Here is a 23,370-nt window from a genome sequence, read left to right as displayed (position 1 = left end):
TGCAGAGCAGAGGGTGAGTTGGATTTAAGTAGGTTTGAGGTCTCCCCAGGCCAGGACAGAGGGAGAGGAGTTACAGGTGTATATATACAAGAGCATGAGTATAATGATGGAATGAGACACCTAATCTGTTAAGGAGGCAAGTGGGGATATAGGAGGTCTGTGGAAGAGTGTTTTCCATTTTTTTGTGTCAGATGAATTCCATATTATGTTTGTGATATACCCAGTAGGTTATCTTTAATAAGTTCAATTAGTAGAATGTCTGGTGTAATCTTTTATTATAGTTTTTAACCAGTGATGTTTTAATAATTTTTTAAGCCATACTTTTAATTTATTTTAGCTATGTTCCTATCTCTTTAGGCTTAATTGCAGGAATACAATTTCAATAACATACACTCCAACAATAATAAAGATAATATTATCTATATTTATTCAATAAGGACTCAAAAATCTTTGGAAGTATAGAGAAATTATGCAAAATATGTTGCTTAAAAGACTGAATTAACCTATAATTCTTGTTTCTAGACATTGTTCATGATGAGCTACCATAGAATTTCCATGACTCACCCATTCCTACATTTTCTGTAACAAGGCCAAAGAAACTTTACCAAGCAAGTCACAAAACTTTAAGGGTTACAGTGGCTACGTAAACAAAGTGCTGCTGAAATGTCAGAGGGAGAAATATGGCACTTGGAGGACTCAGGCAGTCCCAGCAGGAACTGACCCAGCTTCAAAACTTCACTTCTGCTCCATCAAAGGTAATGACATCTCATTCTGACCAAATCAAGGCTTAGTTAGACCTGGCAGTCAAAGCTCTCAGCTCAGCCTCTGGAGAGACCCATGGCCCCCGATTGCTCCAGGCTCCTGGCCCCTCAAACACCTTGTTCCTGCTATCCACCCAGCCTGCGTGCCCTCCCGCCCATTCCACTTGTCAAAATCCCATCCAGGCTTTAGGGCTTTCATCTCTTTCAAAGATCTGCCTGAGGGCTTCCTGGTGGCGCAGCGGTTGAGAGTCTGCCTGCCGATGCAGGGGACGCGGGTTCGTGCCCCGGTCCGCGAGGATGCCACGTGCCGCGGAGCGGCTGGGCCCGTGAGCCATGGCCGCTGAGCTTGCGTGTCCGGAGCCTGTGCTCCGCAACAGGAGAGGCCACAACAGTGAGAGGCCCGCGTACCGCAAAAAAAAAAGAAGATCTGCCTGCTTTCCCACAGCAGATAGGAACTTTATTTCTTCTGAATAGCCACAGATCATTTTCTTAATTCTTTTATGACATTATATTCTGCCTTAAATTATGGCTATTGGTATCTTACCTCTCCTATTAAATGGTATGCTCCTTGAACAGCTAACACTTATGGTGCTGATACAATAAGCCAGGCCCTGTGCCTTTTGTTTTGCAGACATCACTAGGTACCATTATCAGCCCCATTATACAGTTGTGGAAACTGAGACAGAGAGGGTGAGTGACTTGCCCAAGATCACACAGCTAGTAAGGGGAAATACTGAGATATGAATTCAGGTCTGTCAGATTCCAGAGCCTATACTTTTTTAACTATTATGCTATACTGCATCTTGGACAGTGGCAGGCATATACTAAATATTTGATTTTTAAAAGTTCTTCTTTATATGAATTTTTATTCAATCAACCTACTAAATGCCAGGCACTGTGGTGGTGACAGAGGAACAAGGAAAAATAAGGCATGGACCCTTCAACAGGGGAACTCACAGTCACAAGTGACACAGAGAAATTCATACATTTTCAGATTCCCACATTTTATTGGGCTTTATCTCCCCAAGCAACTGGAAGACCTTCTGACAAAGGCTTAAATTGTGCAAACTAGTTAAAATTCTCTCTTCTCACTGTGATAAAAATGATTGTATTGAAAAATAAACTACCTTAATTTAACAGATAACATTATACAGTTAGTGATGCTGGGACGAAATTAGAGACTGTAATGTTACCAAGCGTATACTGAATACATTCAGCTCTTCTATAATATGAATGTTCTCAGTTGAGCCAGGGAATGTAACAGCATTTTTAGAGCCACTGGCTAAATTAGCTCCATCGATGAGGCTTAGCAGGTTCTTTCTGAATGATTCTAAATAACTGCTGACAGGTAGAAGATGGTGTTCCATGGGCTGTAGCCGCAGCATGCTAGGAGCCTACTGGGGAGAGAATAAAGCACGAGTTCCCATGCATGAATGGTTCTATGTCCTCCCTGGATCATGCTGACTGGCCATCCTTGAAATTGTATAAATGAAAGGAAGTAGGCCCAGGTAGACGCTTGCATTAATAATTGGTGTGAATGAAGTAAATTAGGCTAACCCACCAGGTCCTTCCTAAAGGGGTAGAGAGGCGGTACAGACCTGCAGAAATAAAGTCTGCTAAAACCATCTCTTCAAAGCTTTTGACAAACTGCAAACCCTAGCCATGTATTGTTTTCTCACTGAAAGGAGAGCTCAGGGAGAAGTTTTAGTTCACACAAACGCACACGCACATGCACAGTATAGGTATATGAAGCATGAACTAGGACATGAGAGTTAGGTAGCACTGTCCTTATTCACAAAGGAAGTCAAGGGACCTGGTTCTGCCATTAAGCCAACGGGAGGATTTTTCTCTGATGTTAGAGGGCAGGTGTAGTGCAGTTTGGGGTTCCTTTAGCTCCTGGGTCTATTCCCACATGCACGATCTGTACTACAACGGAATCTGCCCCCCTTATTTGTACAGTCATGTTGTGACTGAAGGCAGGCACAGTTAAAGGCAGTCCCCATCAGAAGAGAGAGCTCAAGCAGTTCAACCAAACCATGATTCATTTTCAAATTTTTGAAGGAAACAATACGGTTGAAACCTCTTTGCTTTGTGATCCTAGAGAATACAGTTTTCACCTGCCTATTTCCTGGTGTAGACATTTCCCAGAGTTCTAAATTCTTTTCATCATCTCCCTTTCATGAAGAGCCCACAGTAATAAAGAATCATGAGAAATATCAAACCCATTTAACAATGGGGTAGAATCATGTTTTCTTCTAACTTTTGTAGGGAAGAAAACGAATTTGTTTTTGCAGCAATATCCTCTATAACAAACATACATCTCGTTCCGTCTCATGTCATTCCATAATAAGTTTTTATTCTTTCACTTGCATAAACATTAATCTTGTCTAAATAAGATCTGAATCCAAAAAAGCAAAAAAAAAAGTTTATAAATAATGCCAATAATTCAAATACTTCAACTTGATACTAAGCAGATTCTCAAACTTTCTCTTAACCCTATTTTAATTTAAATTAAAATAAAAACACAAGTAATTAAAGATTAACAAAATTTTGAGGTTTAATTCAAGTCATTGGAAGACAATATTATTTAAAAGTAGGAAATAGATTTCCTTCATGGTGTTATTCTATTTCTTAACCACACAAATATTTAAAAAACAAAAATGTAAAAGTTTATGGCTGATTGAAACCTGAAAGACATCTTTACCTAAAAGTTCTTATTTCTCTTAAGAAACCGAAACCTCCATGTGCAAAAACAGAATGCACATAGCTACCTCATCTTAAGCATCACTCAAGAAACACATTTGATGTTGTTTTGTGCCATGATAATAAGAACACAACAAACTATGAGAAGTGTCATTTCTGGAAAATTAGTTAGCTGTAGATCAGCAACAGACAAATCTTTGTAACAGATGTGACATGATGACTTTGATGAGTTGAACTTTTTAAAACATGGAGCATTTTAAAAGACATCCTCAGGGCTTCCCTGGTGGCGCAGTGGTTGGGAGTCCACCTGCTGATGCAGGGGACGAGGGTTTGTGCCCCGGTCCGGGAAGATCCCACATGCCGCGGAGCGGCTGGGCCCGTGAGCCATGGCTGCTGAGCCTGCGTGTCCGGAGCCTGTGCTCCACAACGGGAGAGGCCACAACAGTGAGAGGCCCGCGTACCGCAAAAAAAAAAAAAAAAAAAGACATCTTCCTGGAAATGAACTAACTTAGATAGAACATACTGTATGCCATTATTCATAAGCCCATTTTCATCACTGCAGAACAGCTATGTCAGTGTGACAACATCTTCCTTAAAATTCATGTTTGGGATCCACTTTTAGTTAATTAATTTAAAAAGTAAAGAGAAAATCTGGACTCTATCTCTGAGGTTCCCACCAACTAAAATTCTATAACTTTCATATTTTATGCACTCTGAAACTTTCCATAATTTGAAGATAAAAATCTCAGGAAAAGATCCTTCTTCTAAAAATATATTTTTTTTACTTAGAAAAATTTGAGCTACAAAACATTCTGAATGAAGACTCAATATCCTGGTTAATTGGTACAGATGAACTATTTCTAGTTAGAAATAAATTAAAAGCCTATAAGTGCCAAATATAAGAACTTTAATAATTCACTATTATTTTAGTATCCCATTACATATATATTTGGACGTTAGATAAGGAGCTAGTTTTACGTAAGTACACACATTCATTTACTGGGCTTCATATGATGCCCTTGGTGGATAAAGCCAAACATTCAACTAGCTTTGGTTATAGTTTTAAAAGTAAGAAGTTTGAAGATCTGTAATCTAGGATGCTTTTTAAATACAATTCTTGGTATGCAAAGGTATTTAAAAGGCTAGCCAGCACAGAGTGAGACAAGGTGGGAACAAATATGTAACAAAAGAGATGTCATTTTCTAAGAGGTTTATCATGCTGATTTTAATAGTAAGCCACCTGCAGTAGCTACTGTCAACGAGCAAAGCAGGCTATAGCAAGGAAACATTTCACACCTGAAATGATGCTGACTTCAAGTCCCCAAATAAGAAACATTCTAATATAAACCATCCCCTTTGACTGTTATCAAAACTCTTCCCAAAAGAAATTCTTACATTGTCTATGGAGTCTAATTTACTGACAATATAAAAGGATATTATAAATCACTGAAAGTACTAAAGTAGGTCACATCTTGGTAATCACTGTACTTTAGGGCAATAGTTTGAGTTCCTACTGCGATAGAGAGATGATTCGGGTCAATTTCCAATAATAATTTACAAAAAATGAAAGCTTCCTATTTAATTTACTTTGAACAGAACACAAGCCTAGAAAATGATCTGGGTGCTCTAGTTATTAGAGTATTTACAAAGTACTGGAAGTTACAGAAATGAATAGGAGTGAAAGAAATTGTCTACCCTTTAATGATACTTTTTAATAACAAAATAAAAGCTTCTTCTCCTCACAATGATGAATAGCAGGAGGTTTCCCAATCCAAATTCATTTGCCTTGTGGTTTTGATTAAATATATGCATATAGGAAACCTCATATTATAGGAAATATATAATTTCTGTATGAGTTTCTTATGGATTATAATATTTGGTACAAGGTCAAGCAATTTTTCATTTTGTTTAAAATGTTGTAACGATCTGAAATCGCCTTCAGTTTGGTTACACCCTTCAAAGTCTCTCCTTCTAAACTCTATTAACATTACCAAACTGAAGCTAAATAAGGATTTTTTTTTCCTCTAAATAGGGGAGTTAATGCCTATGGGAAAATAACATTCTTAACAAATAAAGCCCAGGGGATCCAGTCAGGCAAAGGAATAAATCCTCATCTTTCACACAACTTTCAAACCGGTAAACAATACAAGAGTTCAAAATAGTTTCTTTTCAAGTCACGCCGTATAAGATACAAAGTAAGTTTGTATGTAATGGCGATGCCAGATCAACTTTCCAGACATGAAGATTCAATGATTAGAGGCTTAACTTTAACATGCAAAGTAGAGGGCTGGATGGAGATGGAGGGGGGCAACAGGATAAATAATCCGCACAACTGGAAGTGGAAGTTTAGGTCATTTCCTATGTGAGGATATAGAGGGTATATTGGATAATGGTGAGACTATCTGAAGGGAAACCACAAGCTGATTAGTTCCACTCCAAGGGATGGTTTTTAAAAACCAGTTCTTATTCTTTACCACTGATTAGAAGTCTAAATGAAAGGCTACATATGGAGAAAGATATATCCATCCAGCCATTACAGCAAAAGGGCGATAAATTATCCAGGGTGCCTGCAGAGAACCCTTTAATCCACTCTTTCAGTTTTCACTCTCACCTGCGAAAAAGTCTGAAACTGTATGCCAGTTGGTTGTTAATAATGTGCCCTGGGAGGGAGCGAGTTGAAATTGTTCCCCAAACTGCAAATCAAGAGACAAACTATGTGTGTCTACTCCTGTTGAGTGAAATGATATATCAGAACAGAAGACGGTGTCTGCAGTGCAGGACGAAAGTATGCTTTCATGTGTCCTCTAAACTCCATGGCTCTGGGCAGCAAAGCTCTGGAGCCCTTATATTTCTACTCCCAGAAGAATATCCTAACATAGATGTAGCTAACAGAAGCCTCCAAAAGGAAGTTTGTGATATAAAATTTAAAATAATTGTTTTTAAATTTGTAGTTTCCAGATTGGATTTCTACTGTGCCTGCCAAACCTTCTCCCTCCTTTTCTGTGGGTTAGCTACACAAATATGGATTTCATTTGTTTATTAATGGAAGGAAGTGGTGACTCAGACGCTTTGTACAGATGCCTCAGTTTTCCTATTTCTACTCTCCTTCCACAGAGCACTGTAAAATGTAACCGGTTCAAAGCTAGGAGGAGGGGAGAGCGCAGGGGGGCTGGGATTAGGAAAAGCAAGCCCCTTGCCTCTCTGGTTTGGTCTGCAGCCCAGGCTCCCTCCCCCTGGACCTCCTGACTCCTGATCACCTCAGTCCCTGGACAGTCCATTTTGTCCTTTTCCTCAGTCTGGATGTGGACTCCAATCAAACCTCAGCATCATCTCCTCCCCAAATCTGCTCTTCCTTCTTTAGTCTCTATCCCATGGTCTGCACTATTATTCCCCAGAGCAAGGCCTGAGAATCACCCCCACTTCTCCATCCTCCCCATCCTTACATCTAGTCACACATTCTGCCATTTCTACCTGATTAATACACCCTGAATCTATCCCATTCTCTATATCTCTCCAGGTCATTTTATTTCTCACCCAAGTAACTGCAACAATATATTAACCATCTCTCTCTTCCCCTTTGTCTTCCTCCTATCCTTTAGCAAGAGTGATCTTCCTAAAATGTTTGTCTGACCATGCTACCCCACTTCTTAAATCCTTCAGATTGTATACTTTTAGGATAATTACTTAGCATGGCATGTAAGGTCCTTCACCACATCCTACCCCAATCCCTGCTTTCTATTTACTTCCTCATCCCCTCCTTGAACTTTACATTCCAACCTTAATAAGCAGTTTTCCTAAATGCTATTCTTTCGTGTATCTCAAAGGTTTTGAACAACTAGCCTCCATGAAAACACTGCACAACTTAGACTTTTCACGTTGACAACACTGTGACTTAGATCCAGAGGCAACCCGATCCCCTCCCCACCAAAATTTGGGTGATTAACCCCGCTGTAGTTCTTCCGTTGTACCTCGACATATCCTGAGCATATTTCTCACATGATATTGCTATGTTTTTGTTTTGTTTTGCTCCTAGTAGACGCTAAGGTCTTTGAAGACAGGGGCTATGTTTATTTGCTATTGTATCCCCATCATGTATAGCAGAGGGCATGGCACAGATTAGGCATTCCATATGAGTTTGATGAATGAATCATTGAATAAGTGGGCACTATATTTTAGATAACTGTATGAACTAATTATTAATAACACTTTAAGTCCCTCCTGCCTCTATATCCCATGATTCCATCCTTTATTCATTTCTTTGAGCATATAGAAATACTTGTTAATAAGACATTCTGCAGAAATACAAACTAGAGATGTATATGTGTATTTTTGAGACTGAAAATATTAGCAAGTAAGGAAACAAGAAAAAGCTTTATTTTTTTTAATCCTAAGTAAATCTTAAGAAAGCATGGGGGCTGTGAAGGTAAAAAGTGCATTAAAAATATCATTCATAATGACTAAAAAAAAAAAAAACCATAAGAACATTTAGGTAACCCGGGCCACTTTAGATTCCAAGGCTTGATGTCTTTTTAATTCCACCAAAGCAAGAACTAAAGTTCATTTAATAACTAAAGGAGGGAATTCTTTCTATATTATGGTTCAGGACTCAATTCAGAGCAAACAACTCATACTTAGTTAATTTAGGCCAAATGTAGGCCAACATCACGGTGTCTAAATGAGCAGAAATTAAGCAGGAGCCACTCTTTGAGTAAGAGGAAACCATAGCATTTTACATAACTAGTTTGGAAGGATGGGGACATTGAGGTCTTCTCTGCAATCACATGCTGCCGAAGATTACTAGATGCTTGGCCATTCATGAGGAAACAATAATATACCCTTAAGTCACTCATTTGACTTTGTTCAAAATATTTACATTCAAAAATGTGTCCAAACTGCTTTTTCATAGCACTTCATTTTAGTGTGGCTTTCTTGACTACGGCTAGTTATTGCCTCACAAAGTCATATAATTATGACTTCCCTAATTTGTCCCATAAGGCATTACAGGCCTGCATAAGCAGATCGCCCCAGGAATTCAGCCACACAACTAAGTATTCGGTCACAAGAAAGTCAAACAGGAAGAAGGGACATGACACTCCATTTGTTCACAGACTGGATATTAGAAAAATATGCAGGTGTCCAGTCAGCAACCAAAAGCAAAGACTTTAAAACTGAGAGATTCATTTTTAATAATTCTGACTGCCTTGTGCTACCTGTTTTGCTTTTTTTATTTTTTAGTGTAAAATGAAACGCTCTTTTAGCTCTTTGGAAGAGAGGATTCATCCCTAAACTCACTTTTTTGTTTTAATCATGTTTCCCACTATAAGAATGTCAGGTGCTCCCTCTTCAAACCTTATGAAAGTGACCCTAAAAATATGTCATTTTTTCACAGAAGCATTATTAAAAATTAAACTTTCACATGAGACAATTGGGAATATGAAACAAGATAACCAGAGCTGTTCCAATTGAGATGATCACCCTGGATCCAATACAAGGTATTGAAATCACTCAGTGGCATGAGAACTAGTAAGAAGAAAGAGAAAGCCATAGCAGTGTCTGTTGATGCTTGAAGATTTTGTAAGTGCTTAAAGACAAAAAGCCTTCACTATCAATGAAGTTATGAAGTAACCTGGGAGGCCTGAGGCTCCTAGCCTGGTACTCATACTTTATTCTTCTTACAAACCACTCCCTAACTTCTATGTTGCACTTTTTCAAAAAAATTCTTTTCCCTTTTCTTTTTCTGTTCAAAGTTTCTAGTGATAACAGTTTTGATGAAATTTTTCTTTTCTAAAATTTTACAAAGTCAGAGGTCACATTACTCCCCAAGTGACATACCTGTACACATCTCGTTGGAGATTTCTGGTTCTCTCAATTCCTTAAGGAATTATATCCAAACAGCGTAGCAGAGATTGGCTGTTCACCAATTTTGTTTACTTTTTCTTCTAAGCCCACAGCTACATTTCACTCTCTCCTTTGCAGTTATGTGTGAAAATGTGACTTGACACTTGCCAAAGAAATGTGGTCAGCAGTGATAAAAACCATAAACTCCTGTACTTCTAGTGCTGGCCAAAAGAATCCTACCACCTGACTGTCCATTCTCTTTCTTTCTTTATCTTATCCAGTGGCTGTATGCCTATGCCCAGGGTAACCTCTGAACACACATATGGAAGATGGCAGAGTCCCCAGAGTCTTGCCCTTCATCATGTACAAGAAATCAATGTCTACTGTGGTAAGCCAGTAACATCTCAGAGTTTGTCTGTTAAAACAGCTACAGTCATTCTAAAACAGATGGTATCCAGAAATAGACCACAGGAAAGAATAGTCTTGCAAAAACTACATTGTCAATATTTTGGTATGTCTCTTTCCTCCTCCTTCTGCTCCTCCTTTTTTTTCTTTTTTTACTTTAACACCTTTACTTATCTCAGTTTGCAGGGTATTTTTCCTTTATCTCTGCCCCTTCAAGAATTCCAAAATTCTGTTTAATCTGGCACTAAATCTACGTAAACAATATCAAAAGAAGCACTGAAACAAATTGCCACTGAACACGGCAATGTTCAAACACGACCTGAACCACTGAACCACTCAAAACAGAAGATGTGAAAAGACACTGGGGAATCTGTTCTATGTAAGAATTATAGTTATGGCCCTTTTTCTACCTTTTGTTCCAGGACACAAAGCTGTATGCAGGGTTCCAATGAACTACCCATCTGTGACAACCTATGGTCATTCTATTATAACTCTGTTCCCAAACAGCCATTAGAAACAAATTAATTCTCCAGGTTTGTTTTGTTTGTTTATCTGGTTTGTTATGGTGACTACATCTGAAATTATCGAGCCATCTTGGTATTTTATAGTGATACCGTTTCCTGCAAGATGAGTGGTTTTCTCCCTCCATCAAAAATGATATCTTATTATTACAGAAAAAAAGAACAGTAACCACACATTCAAAAGCACACTCTTTGAGCTCAAACAGAAATCAAAATACTTTTATAATTAAGCAAGAATATAGCAAAAGCAATTAAAGGAACATTTGCTGAAAAACTCCATTACAATTTTATGTTCAGTTTTCTCAACTCAAGAGCCAAAGCTCGTATCTCCACACAATTTACTTCTGTTAGATGAAAATTAGATGATTTATAAGTGTGTTTTGAGTAAAGAGCAATATGAAAGATCACATACAAGATGTAAGGTCCACAGCTAGCTAAGTAAAGCCTAAAATGAACCTTAGATAATAGGTAGGATAAGATACAACAAAGAAGATACTTGCAAAGAAGTTGGTAACACTTCAAGCTTACCTGCCTAAAAAACAACTTGTAGAAATATGGGGGGAAAATGGGTTTTGAAGAGAGACAAAACTGGGTTCAAGTTCCAATTCTGCCTCCTACTAAATGTGAATCCTTGGGTGGGCTAATTTACTTGATCTGCCTAACCCTCGGTTTCTTCCTCTGTAAATGGGTAGAATATATCTCTAGTTCACAGGGCTAGAATGAGAATTGGTATGTAAAGTGACGCATATTAGGTAGTTATTATAAATTGTAGTTATGAAAGTATCTGGAAAAGATTTACTATTGGCTTAAAAGTCATATTGTCTTTTTTCCGTATAAAGTAAAGATATCAGAGTTTCTCATCTAAAAGTTCTATAGATATTTCTTTTCCTAATTCATCTACCACATTGGCAGAAATAGCATTGTAAGCTTAACTTGGCTAAGTCTGCTTCATTCATCTGTCAACAAGATTCTGGGCTTCAAATCGAGCTGACAATTGTTGAAGGTGGACAGAACAGAACAGGCTGCACCATGGCGTTGTATTTCACACCTCAGAGGGTTCTATGCTACCAACAATAACATCATATCTCTGTCAGTCAAGCACAATTATAGGGTTTGATAGACTGATACAAATAAAAAAGCCAGTTAAAACAGATCTCCTGAGTCTGTTCTGGATATGGTTACGGGACTTGTTTGATTCTGTAACCTGTGAATAGTAGAATGGCACCTACCTTGGGGACGAAAGGACAAAGAGAGGCCATCCCCTATTGACTCTAAAAAAAGGTCAAAATGAGTGCACAATTTGCTACAACTAAAAATGCTGAAGTTATTTTGTAAATGTTGATCATACTATTTGCTTCCTATTGAAACACGAATGTGTTTTTGAGATATCCAAAATAGAAGGTACAATTTCACGCCATCTGGAATCAGGTAACACAATGGTCAGGCAAATCACTCAAGCAAATACATTTGTAAAATCCAAGCTAGGCGCTCAAAGCACTTGCATGGATTTCTTTAGAGCAGTGTTTTAATACATATCACTTTCATGAGAAAGAAAATAGAAAAAAGCACCTGATATTCACATCAAAATAAATTACATACATTATCATAAAATTGCTACATTGTGGCTGTTTATAGCAAAGAATCCTGTGGTAGCAATATCTTTTTGTCAAAATGGATAAGGCTGAGAAACAAGCTGAACAGCTTCCTAAAGAGTAAATCGATATGTGGGATCTAATTCAAGTAGTATTTCAAGTTTTAAATTATACATGATCTCAATATGCAAGATACAGAAACTGACAAAAGTAACACTCTAGCCACAAATAATTCTAGTGTGATACCGCCAAGTTTTCCAAAATATATCAAATGAAGATGTAAATGTAAGGCGTCTAAATTAAATTTTATTATGAAGTGTTTCTCCCCCCCCCCACCCCTTTAATGTTACTTGAGAGTGCTACTGAAGAAGGGCAATGAAAAAACGTTACTCTTAGTGACAAAAGAGATCTGCCAATGTCCCTCCAGGAAAACCAATCTTTCATTTGTTTGTTTGTTGTGATGAGTGCCCTAATCCTGTCTTTGCACCAATGAGCACATTTCACAACAAAGTCAAAGTGAGTGGCAAGAAAATACACATCAGCCCTTGAGCAAGTGTTCATGGAACATTCTCCAGAATAGATCATATCTTGGGTCAGAAATCAAGCGTTGGTAAACTTAAGAAAATTGAAATTGAATCAAGTATCTTTTCCGACCACAATGCTATGAGACTAAGTATCAATTACAGGAAAAAATCTGTAAAAAATACAAACACATAGAGGCTAAACAATACACTACTTAATAACCAAGAGATCACTGAAGCAATCAAACAGGAAGTTAAAAAATACCTAGAAACAAATGACAATGAAAACACGACGACCCAAAACTTATGGGATGCTGCAAAAGCAGTTCAAAGACGGAAGTTTATAGCAATACAAGCCTACCTCAAGAAACATCTGAAATAAACAACCTAACCTTACACGTAAAGCAATTAGAGAAAGAAGAACAAAAAAACCCCAAACTTAGCAGAAGAAATCAGAAACAACAGATCAGAAATAAATGCAAAAGAAATAAAGGAAATGATAGCAAAGATCAATAAAACTAAAAGCTGGTTCTTCTAGAAAATAAACTAATTTGATAAGCCATTAGCAAGACTCATCAAGAAAAAAAGGGAGAGGACTCAAATCAATAGAATTAGAAATGAAAAAGGAGAAGTAACAACTGACACTGCAGAAATACAAAGGATCATGAGAGATTACTACAAGCAACTGTATACCAATAAAATGGACAACTTGGAAGAAATGGGCAAACTCTTAGAAAAGCATGACCTTCTGAGACTGAACCAGGAAGAAATAGAAAATATAAACAGAACAATCACAAGCACTGAAATTGAGACTGTGATTAAAAATCTTCCAACAAACAAAAGTCCAGGACCAGATGGCTTCACAGGAGAATTCTCTCAAACATTTAGAGAAGAGCTAACATCTATCCTTCTCAAACTCTTCCAAAATATAGCAGAGGGAAGAACACTCCCAAACTCATTCTAGGAGGCCACCATCACCCTGATACCAAAACCAAACAAAGATGTCACAAAGAAAAAAACTACAAGCCAATATCATTGATGAACATAGATGAAAAACTCCTCAACAAAATACTAGCAAACAGAATCCAACAGCACATTTAAAGGATTATACACCATGATCAAGTGGGCTTTATCCCAGGAATGCAAGGATTCTTTAATATATGCAAACTAATCAATGTGATACATCATATTAACAAATTGAAGAATAAAAACCATATGATCATCTCAATAGATGCAGAAAAAGCTTTCAACAAAATTCAACACTGATTTATGAAAAAACCCTCCAGAAAAAAGAAAAAACAAACAAACAAACAACAACAAATAAAACCTCCAGAAAGTAGACATAGAGGGAACTTATCTCAACATAATAAAGGCCATATATAACAAACCCACAGCCAACATCACCGTCAATGGTGAAAAACTGAAGCCATTTCCACTAAGATCAGGAACAAGACAAGGTTGCCCACTCTCACCACTATTACTCAACATTGTTTTGGAAGTTTTAGCCACAGCAATCAGAGAAGAAAAACAAATAAAGGAATCCAAATTGGAAAAAAACAAGTAAAGCTGTCACTGTTTGCAGATGACATGATGCTATACATAGAGAATCCTAAAGATGCTACCAGAAAACTACTAGAGCTAATCAATGAATTTGATAAAGTAGCAGGATACAAAATTAATGCACAGAAATCTCTTGCATTCCTATACACTAATGATTAAAAATCTGAAAGAGAAATGAAGAAAACGTTCCAATTTACCATTGCTGTTGCAATGTAAACAATAGAAATATCTAGGAATAAACCTACATAAGGAGACAAAAGACCTGTATGCAGAAAACGATAAGACACTGATGAAGGAAATTAAAGATGATACAAATAGATGGAGAGATATACCATGTTCTTGGATTGGAAGAATCAACATTGTGAAAATGACTATACTACCCAAAGCAATCTACAGATTCAATGCAATCCCTAACAAACTACAAATGGCATTTTTCACAGAACTAGAACAAAAAATTTCACAATTTGTATGGAAACACAAAAGATCCCAAATAGCCAAAGCAATCTTGAGAAAGAAATAAGGAGGTGGAGGAATCAGGCTCCCGGACTTCAGACTATAACTCAAAGCTACACTAATCAAGACAGTATGGTAGTGGCACAAAAAACAGAAATATAGATCAATGGAACAAGATAGAAAGCCCACACATAAACCCATGCACATATGGTCATCTTATTTTTGATAAAGGAGGCAAGAATATACAATGGAGAAAAGCCAGCATCTTCAATAAGTGGTGCTGGGAAAACTGGACAGCTACACGTGAAAGAATGAAATTAGAACACTCCCTAACACCATACACAAAAATTAATGCAAAATGGACTAAAGACCTAAATGTAAGGCCAGAAACTATAAAACTCTTAGAGGAAAGCATAGGCAGAACACTCCATGACATAAATCACAGCAAGATCCGTTTTTACCCACCTCCTAGAGAAATGGAAATAAAAACAAAAATAAACAAATGGGACCTAACGGAACTTAAAAGCTTTTGCACAGAAAATGAAAAGATAAACAAGGCAAAAAGTCAATCTGCAGAACGGGAGAAAATACTTGCAAATGAAGCAACTGACAAAGAATTAATCTCCAACATTTATAAGCAACACATGCAGTTCAATATCAAAAAAACCAACAACCCAATTCCAAAATGGGCAGAAGACCTAAATAGATATTTCTCCAAAGAAGATATTCAGATTGCCAACAAACACATGAAAGGATGCTCAACATCACTAATCATTAGAGAAATGAAAATCAAAACTACAGTGAGGTGTCACCTCACACCAGTCAGAATGGCCATCATCAAAAAGTCTACAGTAAATGCTGGAGAGGGTGTGGAGAAAAGGGAACCCTCTTGCTCTGTTGGTGGGAATGTAAATTGATAGAGCCACTATGGTGAACAACAGTATGGAGGTTCCTTAAAAAACTAAAAGTAGAGCTACCATATGACTCAGCAATCCCACTACTGGGCATATACCCTGAGAAAACCATAATTCAAAAAGAGTCATGTACCACAATGTTCATTGCAACACTATTTACAATAGCCAGGACATGGAAGCAACCTAAGTGTCCATCAACAGATGAATGGATAAAGAAGATGTGGCACATATACACAGTGGAATATTATTCAGCCATAAAAATGAACGAAATTGAGTTATTTGTAGTGAGGTGGATGGACCTAGAGACTGTCATACAGAGTGAAGTACATCAGAAAGAGGAAAATAGATACCGTATAGTAAAACATATATATATAATCTAAAAAAAAAAAAAAAGGTTCTGAAGAACGTAGGGGCAAGACAGGAATAAAGATGCAGACATAGAGAATGGACTTGAGGACACAGGGAGGGGGAAGGGTAAGCTGGGATGAAGTGAGAGAGTGGCATGGACATATATACACTACCAAATGTAAAATAGATAGCTAATGGGAAGCAGCCGCATAGCACAGGGAGATCAGCTCGGTGCTTTGTGACCACCTAGATGGGTGGCATAGGGAAGGTGGGGAGGAGATGCAACAGGGAGGAGATATGGGGATATATGTATATGTATAGCTGATTCACTTTGTTATACAGCAGAAACTAACACACCATTGGAAAGCAATTATACTCCAATAAAGATGTTAAAAAAATAAAGAAAATACACTTCAGGACACAAGGTTACACATCACAATCTTCCTGTACTTGTGAAACCACAGGACCACAGAGGCTCATGGTAGAAGGAAGCTGGAGGGATTTACTTCATATAGATTCTATGCCATGGATTGCTCATCAGTAGCAAGGTGATTAACCTTCTCTGACTACCTTTGTGATTTACATTAAATTTACGGAATGGAGGCATGGGCAATTACCATTAAACTCGCCACGTAAGTCTTGATATTTTATCCAATTTCTTATTTGTTGAGATAAATATTTTTCATTGAACACAGAATTTGCGAAATAAAATGTTCTAAAAATAACTTTATAGAAACATTCAGATTTCAGTTTATGGAAAAGAAATGGAAGGAAAAATATGCAAAACATTAAATGATGCTAAAAATAGGAGGAGTATGGTCACTGCAAGTTACAATTGTCAGTCATTGGATACTGTATCTAAATAAATATAAAATTGATCAATCCATTTAATCATAATAATGCCACTGTTCATCCATTTTCTTCAGATGCAAGGAAGATAGAGGTAGCCTCATCCACCAGAGGACAGACAGCAGAAGCAAGAAGAACTACAATCCTGCAGCTTGTGGAACAAAAACCACATTCACAGAAAGACAGACAAGAGGAAAAGGCAGAGGGCTATGTACCAGGTGAAGGAATAGGATAAAACCCCAGAAAATCAACTAAATGAAGTGGAGATAGGAAACCTTCCAGAAAAAGAACTCAGAATAATCATAGTGAGGGTGATCCAGGACCTCAGAAAAAGAATGTAGGAAAAGATAGAGAAGTTGCAAGAAATGTTTAACAAAGACCTAGAAGAATTAAAGAACAAACACCTATAAGAATTAAAGAACAAAAAAAGAGAGAGAAAAAAAAAGAGAGAGATGAACAATACAATAACTGAAATGAAAAATACACTGGAAGGAATCAATAGCAGAATAACTGAGGCAGAAAAATGGATAAGTGATCTGGAAGACAGAATGGTGGAATTCATTGCCACGGAACAGAATAAAGGAAAAAGAATGAAGAGAAATGAAGACAGCCTAAGAGACCTCTGGGACAACATTAAACACAACAACATTCACATTATAGGGGTCCCAGAAGGAGAAGAGAGAGAGAAAGCACCCAAGAAAATATCTGAAGAGATTATAGTCAAAAACTTCCCTAACATGGGAAAGAAAATAGCCACCCAAGTCCAGGAAGCATAGAGAGTCCCAGGCAGGATAAACCAAAGGAGAAACATGCTGAGACACATAGTAATCCAACTGACAAAAATTAAAGACAAAGAAAAATTATTGAAGACAAGGGAAAAACAACAAATAACATACAAGGGAACTGCCATAACGTTAACAGCTGATTTCTCAGCAGAAACTCTACAAGCCAGAAGGGAGTGGCATCAGATATTTAAAGTGATGAAAGGGAAGAACCTACAACCAAGATTACTCTACCCAGAAAGGATCTCATTCAGATTTGACAGAGAAATCAAAAGCTTTACAGACAAGTGAAAGCTAAGAGAATTCAGCACCACCAAACCACCTTTACAACAAATGCTAAAGGAACCTCTCTAAGTGGGAAACACAAGAGAAGAAAAGGATCTACAAAAACAAACCCAAAACAATTAAGAAAATGGTAATAGGAACAAAAATATCGATAATTACCTTAAACGTGAATGGATTCAATGCTCCAACCAAAAGACACAGGCTCGTTGAATGGACACAAAAACAAGACTCATATATATGCTGTCTACAAGAGACTCATTTCAGACCTAGGGACACATACAGACTGAAAGTGAGGGGATGGAAAAAGATACTCCATGCAAAAGGAAATCAAAAGAAAGCTGGAGTAGCAATACTCATATCAGATAAAATAGACCTTAAAATGAAGTATGTTACAAGAGACAAGGAAGGACACTACATAATGATCAAGGGATCAATCCAAGAAGAAGAGACAACAATTATAAATATACATGCACCCAACATAGGAGCACCTCAATACATAAGGCAACTGCTAACAGCTATAAAAGAGGAAATTGACAGTAACACAATAATAGTGGGGGACTTTAACACCTCACTTACACCAATGGACAGATAGATCATCCAAACAGAAAATTAATAAGGAAACAGAAATTAAGGAAACACTCCCATTTATAACTGCAGCAAAAAGAATAAAATACCTAGGAATAAACCTACCTAGGGAGACAAAACACCTGTATGCAGAAAACTGTAAGACACTGGTGAAAGAAATTAAAGATGATACAAACAGATGGAGAGATATACCATGTTCTTGTATTGGAAGAATCAATATTGTGAAAATGACTATATTGCCGAAAGCCATCTACAGATCCAATGCAATATCTATCAAATTACCAATCGCGTTTTTTACAGAACTAGAACAAAAAATCTTAAAATTTGTATGGAGACACAAAGACCCCAAATAGCCAAAGCAGTCTTGAGGGAAAAAAATGGAGCTGGAGGAATCAGACTCCGTGACTTCAGACTATAATACAAAGCTACAGTAATCAAGAAAATATGGTACTGGCACAAAAACAGAAATATAGATCAATGGAACAGGATAGAAATCCCAGAGATAAACTCATGCACCTATGGTCAACTAATCTATGACAAAAGAGGCAAGGATATACAATGGAGATAAGACAGTTTATGCAATAAGTGGTGCTGGGAAAACTGGACAGCTACATGTAAAAGAATGAAGTTAGAACGCTCCCTAACACCATACACAAAAATAAACTCAAAATGGATTAGAGACCTAAATGTAAGACTGGGCACTATAAAACTCTTAGAGGAAAACATAGGAGGAACATTCTTTGACATAAATCACAGCAAGATCTTTTTTGATCCACCTCCTATAATAATGGAAATAAAAACAAAAGTAAACAAATGGGTCCTAATGAAACTTAAAACCTTTTGCACAGCAAAGGAAACCATAAACAAGACGAAAAGACAACCCTCAGAATGGGAGAAAATATTTGCAAACAAATCAACAAAGGATTAATCTCCAAAATATATAAACAGCTCATGTAGCTCAATATTAAAAAAACAAACAACCCAATCCAAAAATGGGCAGAAGACCTAAATAGACATTTCTCCAAAGAAGACATACAGATGGCCAAGAAGCACATGAAAAGCTGCTCAACATCACTAATTATTAGAGAAATGCAAATCAAAACTACATGAGGTATCACCTCACACTAGTTAGAATGGGCATCATCAGAAAATCTACAAACAGTGCTGGAGAGGGTGTGGAGAAAAGGGAACCCTCTTCCGCGGTTGGTGGGAACGTAAATTGATACAGCCACTATGCAGAACAGTATGGAGGTTTCTTAAAAAACTAAAAATAGAGTTACCATATGACCCAGCAATCCCACTACTGGCATATACCCAGATAAAACCATAATTCAAAAAGACACAGGCACCCCAATGTTCACTGCAGCCCTATTTACGATAACCAGGTCATGGAAGTAACCTAAATGCCCATCGACAGATGAATGGATAAAGAAGATGTGGTACATATATACAAGGGAATATTACTCAGCCATAAAAAGAATGAAATTGGGTCATTTGTAGAGACTTGGATGGATCTAGAGACTGTCACACAGAGTGAAGTAAGTCAGAAAGAGAAAAACATATATCGTATATGAATGCATACATGTGGAACCTAGAAGAATGGTACAGATGAACCAGTTTGCAGGGAAGAAATAGAGACACAGAGGTAGAGAACAAACGTATGGATACCAAGGGGGGACAGTGGGGGGGTACGGGTGGTGGTGTGATGAATTGAGAGATTGGGATTGACATATATACATTAATATGTATAAAATGGATAACTAATAAGAACCTGCTGTATAACAACAACAACAAAAGAAATATAATGGAAATATTTTATCAAGCCACCTACTCTAAAGGAAAATTTGATGAAAAGCAAATACAATACCTTGAAAATCATATATATGGGGGTTTAGAAATTGGAGGCTTAAGAGGATTTCATTACAAGGTATTTCACCCCTAAGGGCTCCCATGATACGGAGTCCCAAGTACTTACAGTAAGACACCATTGTATTAGCAAAGGTAGCACAATGAATATATATATTTTTTCTCTTTTTCATATTCAATGGTTTTTTATCTTATCAAATGTGAGCAACTTAACTCGAGTTATCTTTTAGTCAGTATAAAAAAAGTGTGGATATATGTATATGTATAACTGATTCACTTTGCTGTACAGCAGAAACTAACACAACATTGTAAATCAACTATACGCCAATAAAAATTTAAAAACAAAACGAAAATAACACACAAAAGAAAACCTCATAATTACATATACCTTATTTCTTGGATCTGATGCAATTTGCTAAACACATTATAACTTCTTTAAAATCCATCTGAGATGCCATAGTATTAATGCTTATTGTATAGATTAGCCATTTTACATTTTTGGTTATGCTTTTATTATATGTAATTATTTATATCAAGAAATATAATTTGATATCGAATCACTATGTTGTACCCCTGAAACTAATATAATATTGTAAATCAACTATATTTCAATAAGAAATACAATTTGACCCATGGCTAGCCAAACCTGTGTAACAATGAGCCATATTATAATATACTTACAATTTCAAGGAAGAAGGATAACGTGGTAAGCAGAAAGCATTTACAGTCAGACATATCTAACTGAATTCCAACTTTGCAAACCCTCTTTAGCTGTACAGCCATTGATAATTAACCTCTATGAGCCTCAGTTTCCTTGTTGACAATGGTAATGTTTAGAGACATGAATGGGGATGGTAGCATCAGAGACAAAATAAATGTATGTAAAGTGCCTAGAATACTGCCTGCCATACACAGGGGCTTAAAACATATTAGTCCTCTTTTTTAGTATATAATAAGAAAAGGAAAAAACAATTGAAATGTTCTAGGTGGAGAACCTGAACTAATAGATGGCCCCCTGAAAGCAAGAGCCCAATATGGGTGTCTAAACTTGTGAAGGACCAAACAGGAAATACTAGAATCCTCAATATCATAAGGCAGAAATGAGATTTAACTGCCTCTTGGCCTGCCTAATACTTACCTCCACAAAAAGAAGCCTTGAACGCTCTATTCTGGATGTAATCTCCAGAGTTTCCTTTGGGTAGCAGTGGTTTGTTTCTAGTTTTAAAGACAGTCAAATATGAAGCCAAAGAATAAGGCTCCTAGACCTGGGGCATGCCATCTGCCTAGCATTAAGCAAGAGCTGAAGTCAGTTACAGAAGCAAAGTCATTTCTAACATGATTTATGTTCCGTCCTTGAACGTGGCAGGAAGACTGCAAAAGATATTTGGAAGCCAATGCTTCCTGTGAATAAAGTAAACGAATATATGCTAAGCCCCTCTCCCTGGACCATGCTGGCCTGTTAGAGAAGTTGCCAATGCAGAGTCTATGAACCCTGGAGCAAACCGACTATTCGGGATGAGAAAATATCTCCAGGGCAATGATCATTGCTACTGTAAACGTACAGAGCACAGTACGGCACCGGGGTCAGACGACAGATATCCAGGATATTACTCAAAAACACATCTAGCTCAAAGCTGACAAGATAATCTGTTCCTGTGAGTACAAAGCAGGCTGGAATGCTGCAGCCATGACCTACACAAGGAAAGAAAAAAGAAAGTGCAACTCTCCAAGGGCTCCAACTCAAGCTCTTTATGCAGGCAAAACTCCAAGGCACTTCAAAGGGAGTGTTGCTTATGGAAAGAGCGCTGAACCAAGCCCACCGGGGGTATCACTTCCACGATCATGTTGCCATCTACATTTCGTGAACTGGCAAATGCAAATATTTCAGATACAAGCTTAAACGAATGAAAAAAGAAGTGTGAAAGAGCTTGAGGGTTTGCTCGCAAAGAAACCTCAGTATTTCAGGAAAAGCATTTAATATCAGGAGCTTCATAAGTTATTCCAAAATTCCCAAGACAGTAATTGGTTTGTGATCGTATTAGAAATAAAAGTTTTTTTTTAATTGACACATATTGCACTCCTACATATCACATGATCACAAAACAGTATACTTAAAAACTAATGTCCCACAGTTAAATACTCTTAAAAAGGTCAGCAGTATTTTTCTAATCGAAATATAGAGTATATTTTGATGTTTTAACAGTTTTAACATACGTGATTTGATTAACGTAGAGGAGCCAGAATGCAGCAAATATACTTACAGGAGGACCTATGGTGGGGGGAGAGTAGACAGAATAAGAAAAAGAGAGAGACAAATTAGTGAATATACAAATAGTAAGATTTAATAAAAGATTAGAACATCATAATAATCATCAGCACAATACAAGAGGCATAGAAATCACTTAAGAATTTAGTGCCTCTCAGTCATTTTTTAGATCATGAACCTATTATGAGACCATATGAGAAAAATGTATTTACATCTATGTACACACAAAATTTTATGTAAAATTTCACAGAATATTCCCTGAGGACTGTTTATGAATTACTCAGAAGTTCATATATTTTAAGAAAAGACTGTCTAATTTATACACCTAAAAATTTAGATAAAATATGAATTGGGAAGAGCGTTAGTCATTTATGATAGACCAGTTGTAGACAATTGATATATAAATTTCTTGAGTTTGGTAAAATGGCTAAATCAGAAAGATACCTGCTATTTGTTCTAAGAATGTTTATCTTTCAGTAGTATTGTCAGTATATAAAAGACTAAGTCCTGATGTTTATGTAAGTTTCTTTAAAACTATGTATTCTCATCAAAACACAGGCAAAGTCTAAGAAAATTTCAATATCTCGTACACCATATGTTCAATGAAAGCACCAGTTCTCAGTAGCCCAGAAGTTGGGAATTGATTTTTATATTTTCTGTAAAACTGCATAAGTACAAAATTTTCACTATTTTTTCCTAATCCTCTTTCTTTCTTTCGACACAAAGATCAATTCAGTGATTATTTGGGTCCACCAATGTTTTATCATTTCTTTTTCCTCAAAAACATTTCTAAAGCATCCTCTATTATAAAACTTTGCACTCAATGAAAGGGATACCTATACAATTTTCCAGTTACTTAGAGTGAATGAGGTTTAAAAATAACTTTTGATAATTCTCTTAAAGGAATTAAGCAGCTATGTTTTCATAAAACCCTTTTTACTTTGACATCATATTTCCAAAAGGGAGAGGAAATGAGACAAAAAAAATCAATCTGCCGTCTGCTCTTTTTGATAGGTTAGTATTTCTATTTTTAACCCTTAGTAGATTGTTTTTAATATTAATAAACACTTGTAGAAAATGCTGGAAAATAGCATTTCTTAGTACACTAAAATCAAACCTTA

General features: G+C 36.9%; 1 protein-coding gene across 1 annotated transcript in view; it reads right to left on the bottom strand.

Moving 5' to 3' along the window:
* The window catches only part of COL25A1 (collagen type XXV alpha 1 chain), a 461,350-nt gene that overhangs the window by 186,544 nt on the left and 251,436 nt on the right, over positions 1–23,370 (bottom strand). The window contains exon 4 of the mRNA XM_067735362.1: positions 22,245–22,252. Within this exon, the coding sequence (XP_067591463.1) occupies positions 22,245–22,252 (8 nt within the window). The remainder of the gene's footprint in view (positions 1–22,244; positions 22,253–23,370) is intronic.

This window comes from Pseudorca crassidens, chromosome 4, assembly GCF_039906515.1.
Source record: "Pseudorca crassidens isolate mPseCra1 chromosome 4, mPseCra1.hap1, whole genome shotgun sequence".
NCBI classification, from domain to species: domain Eukaryota; kingdom Metazoa; phylum Chordata; class Mammalia; order Artiodactyla; family Delphinidae; genus Pseudorca; species Pseudorca crassidens.
This window is presented reverse-complemented; position numbering and strand designations above follow the sequence as displayed.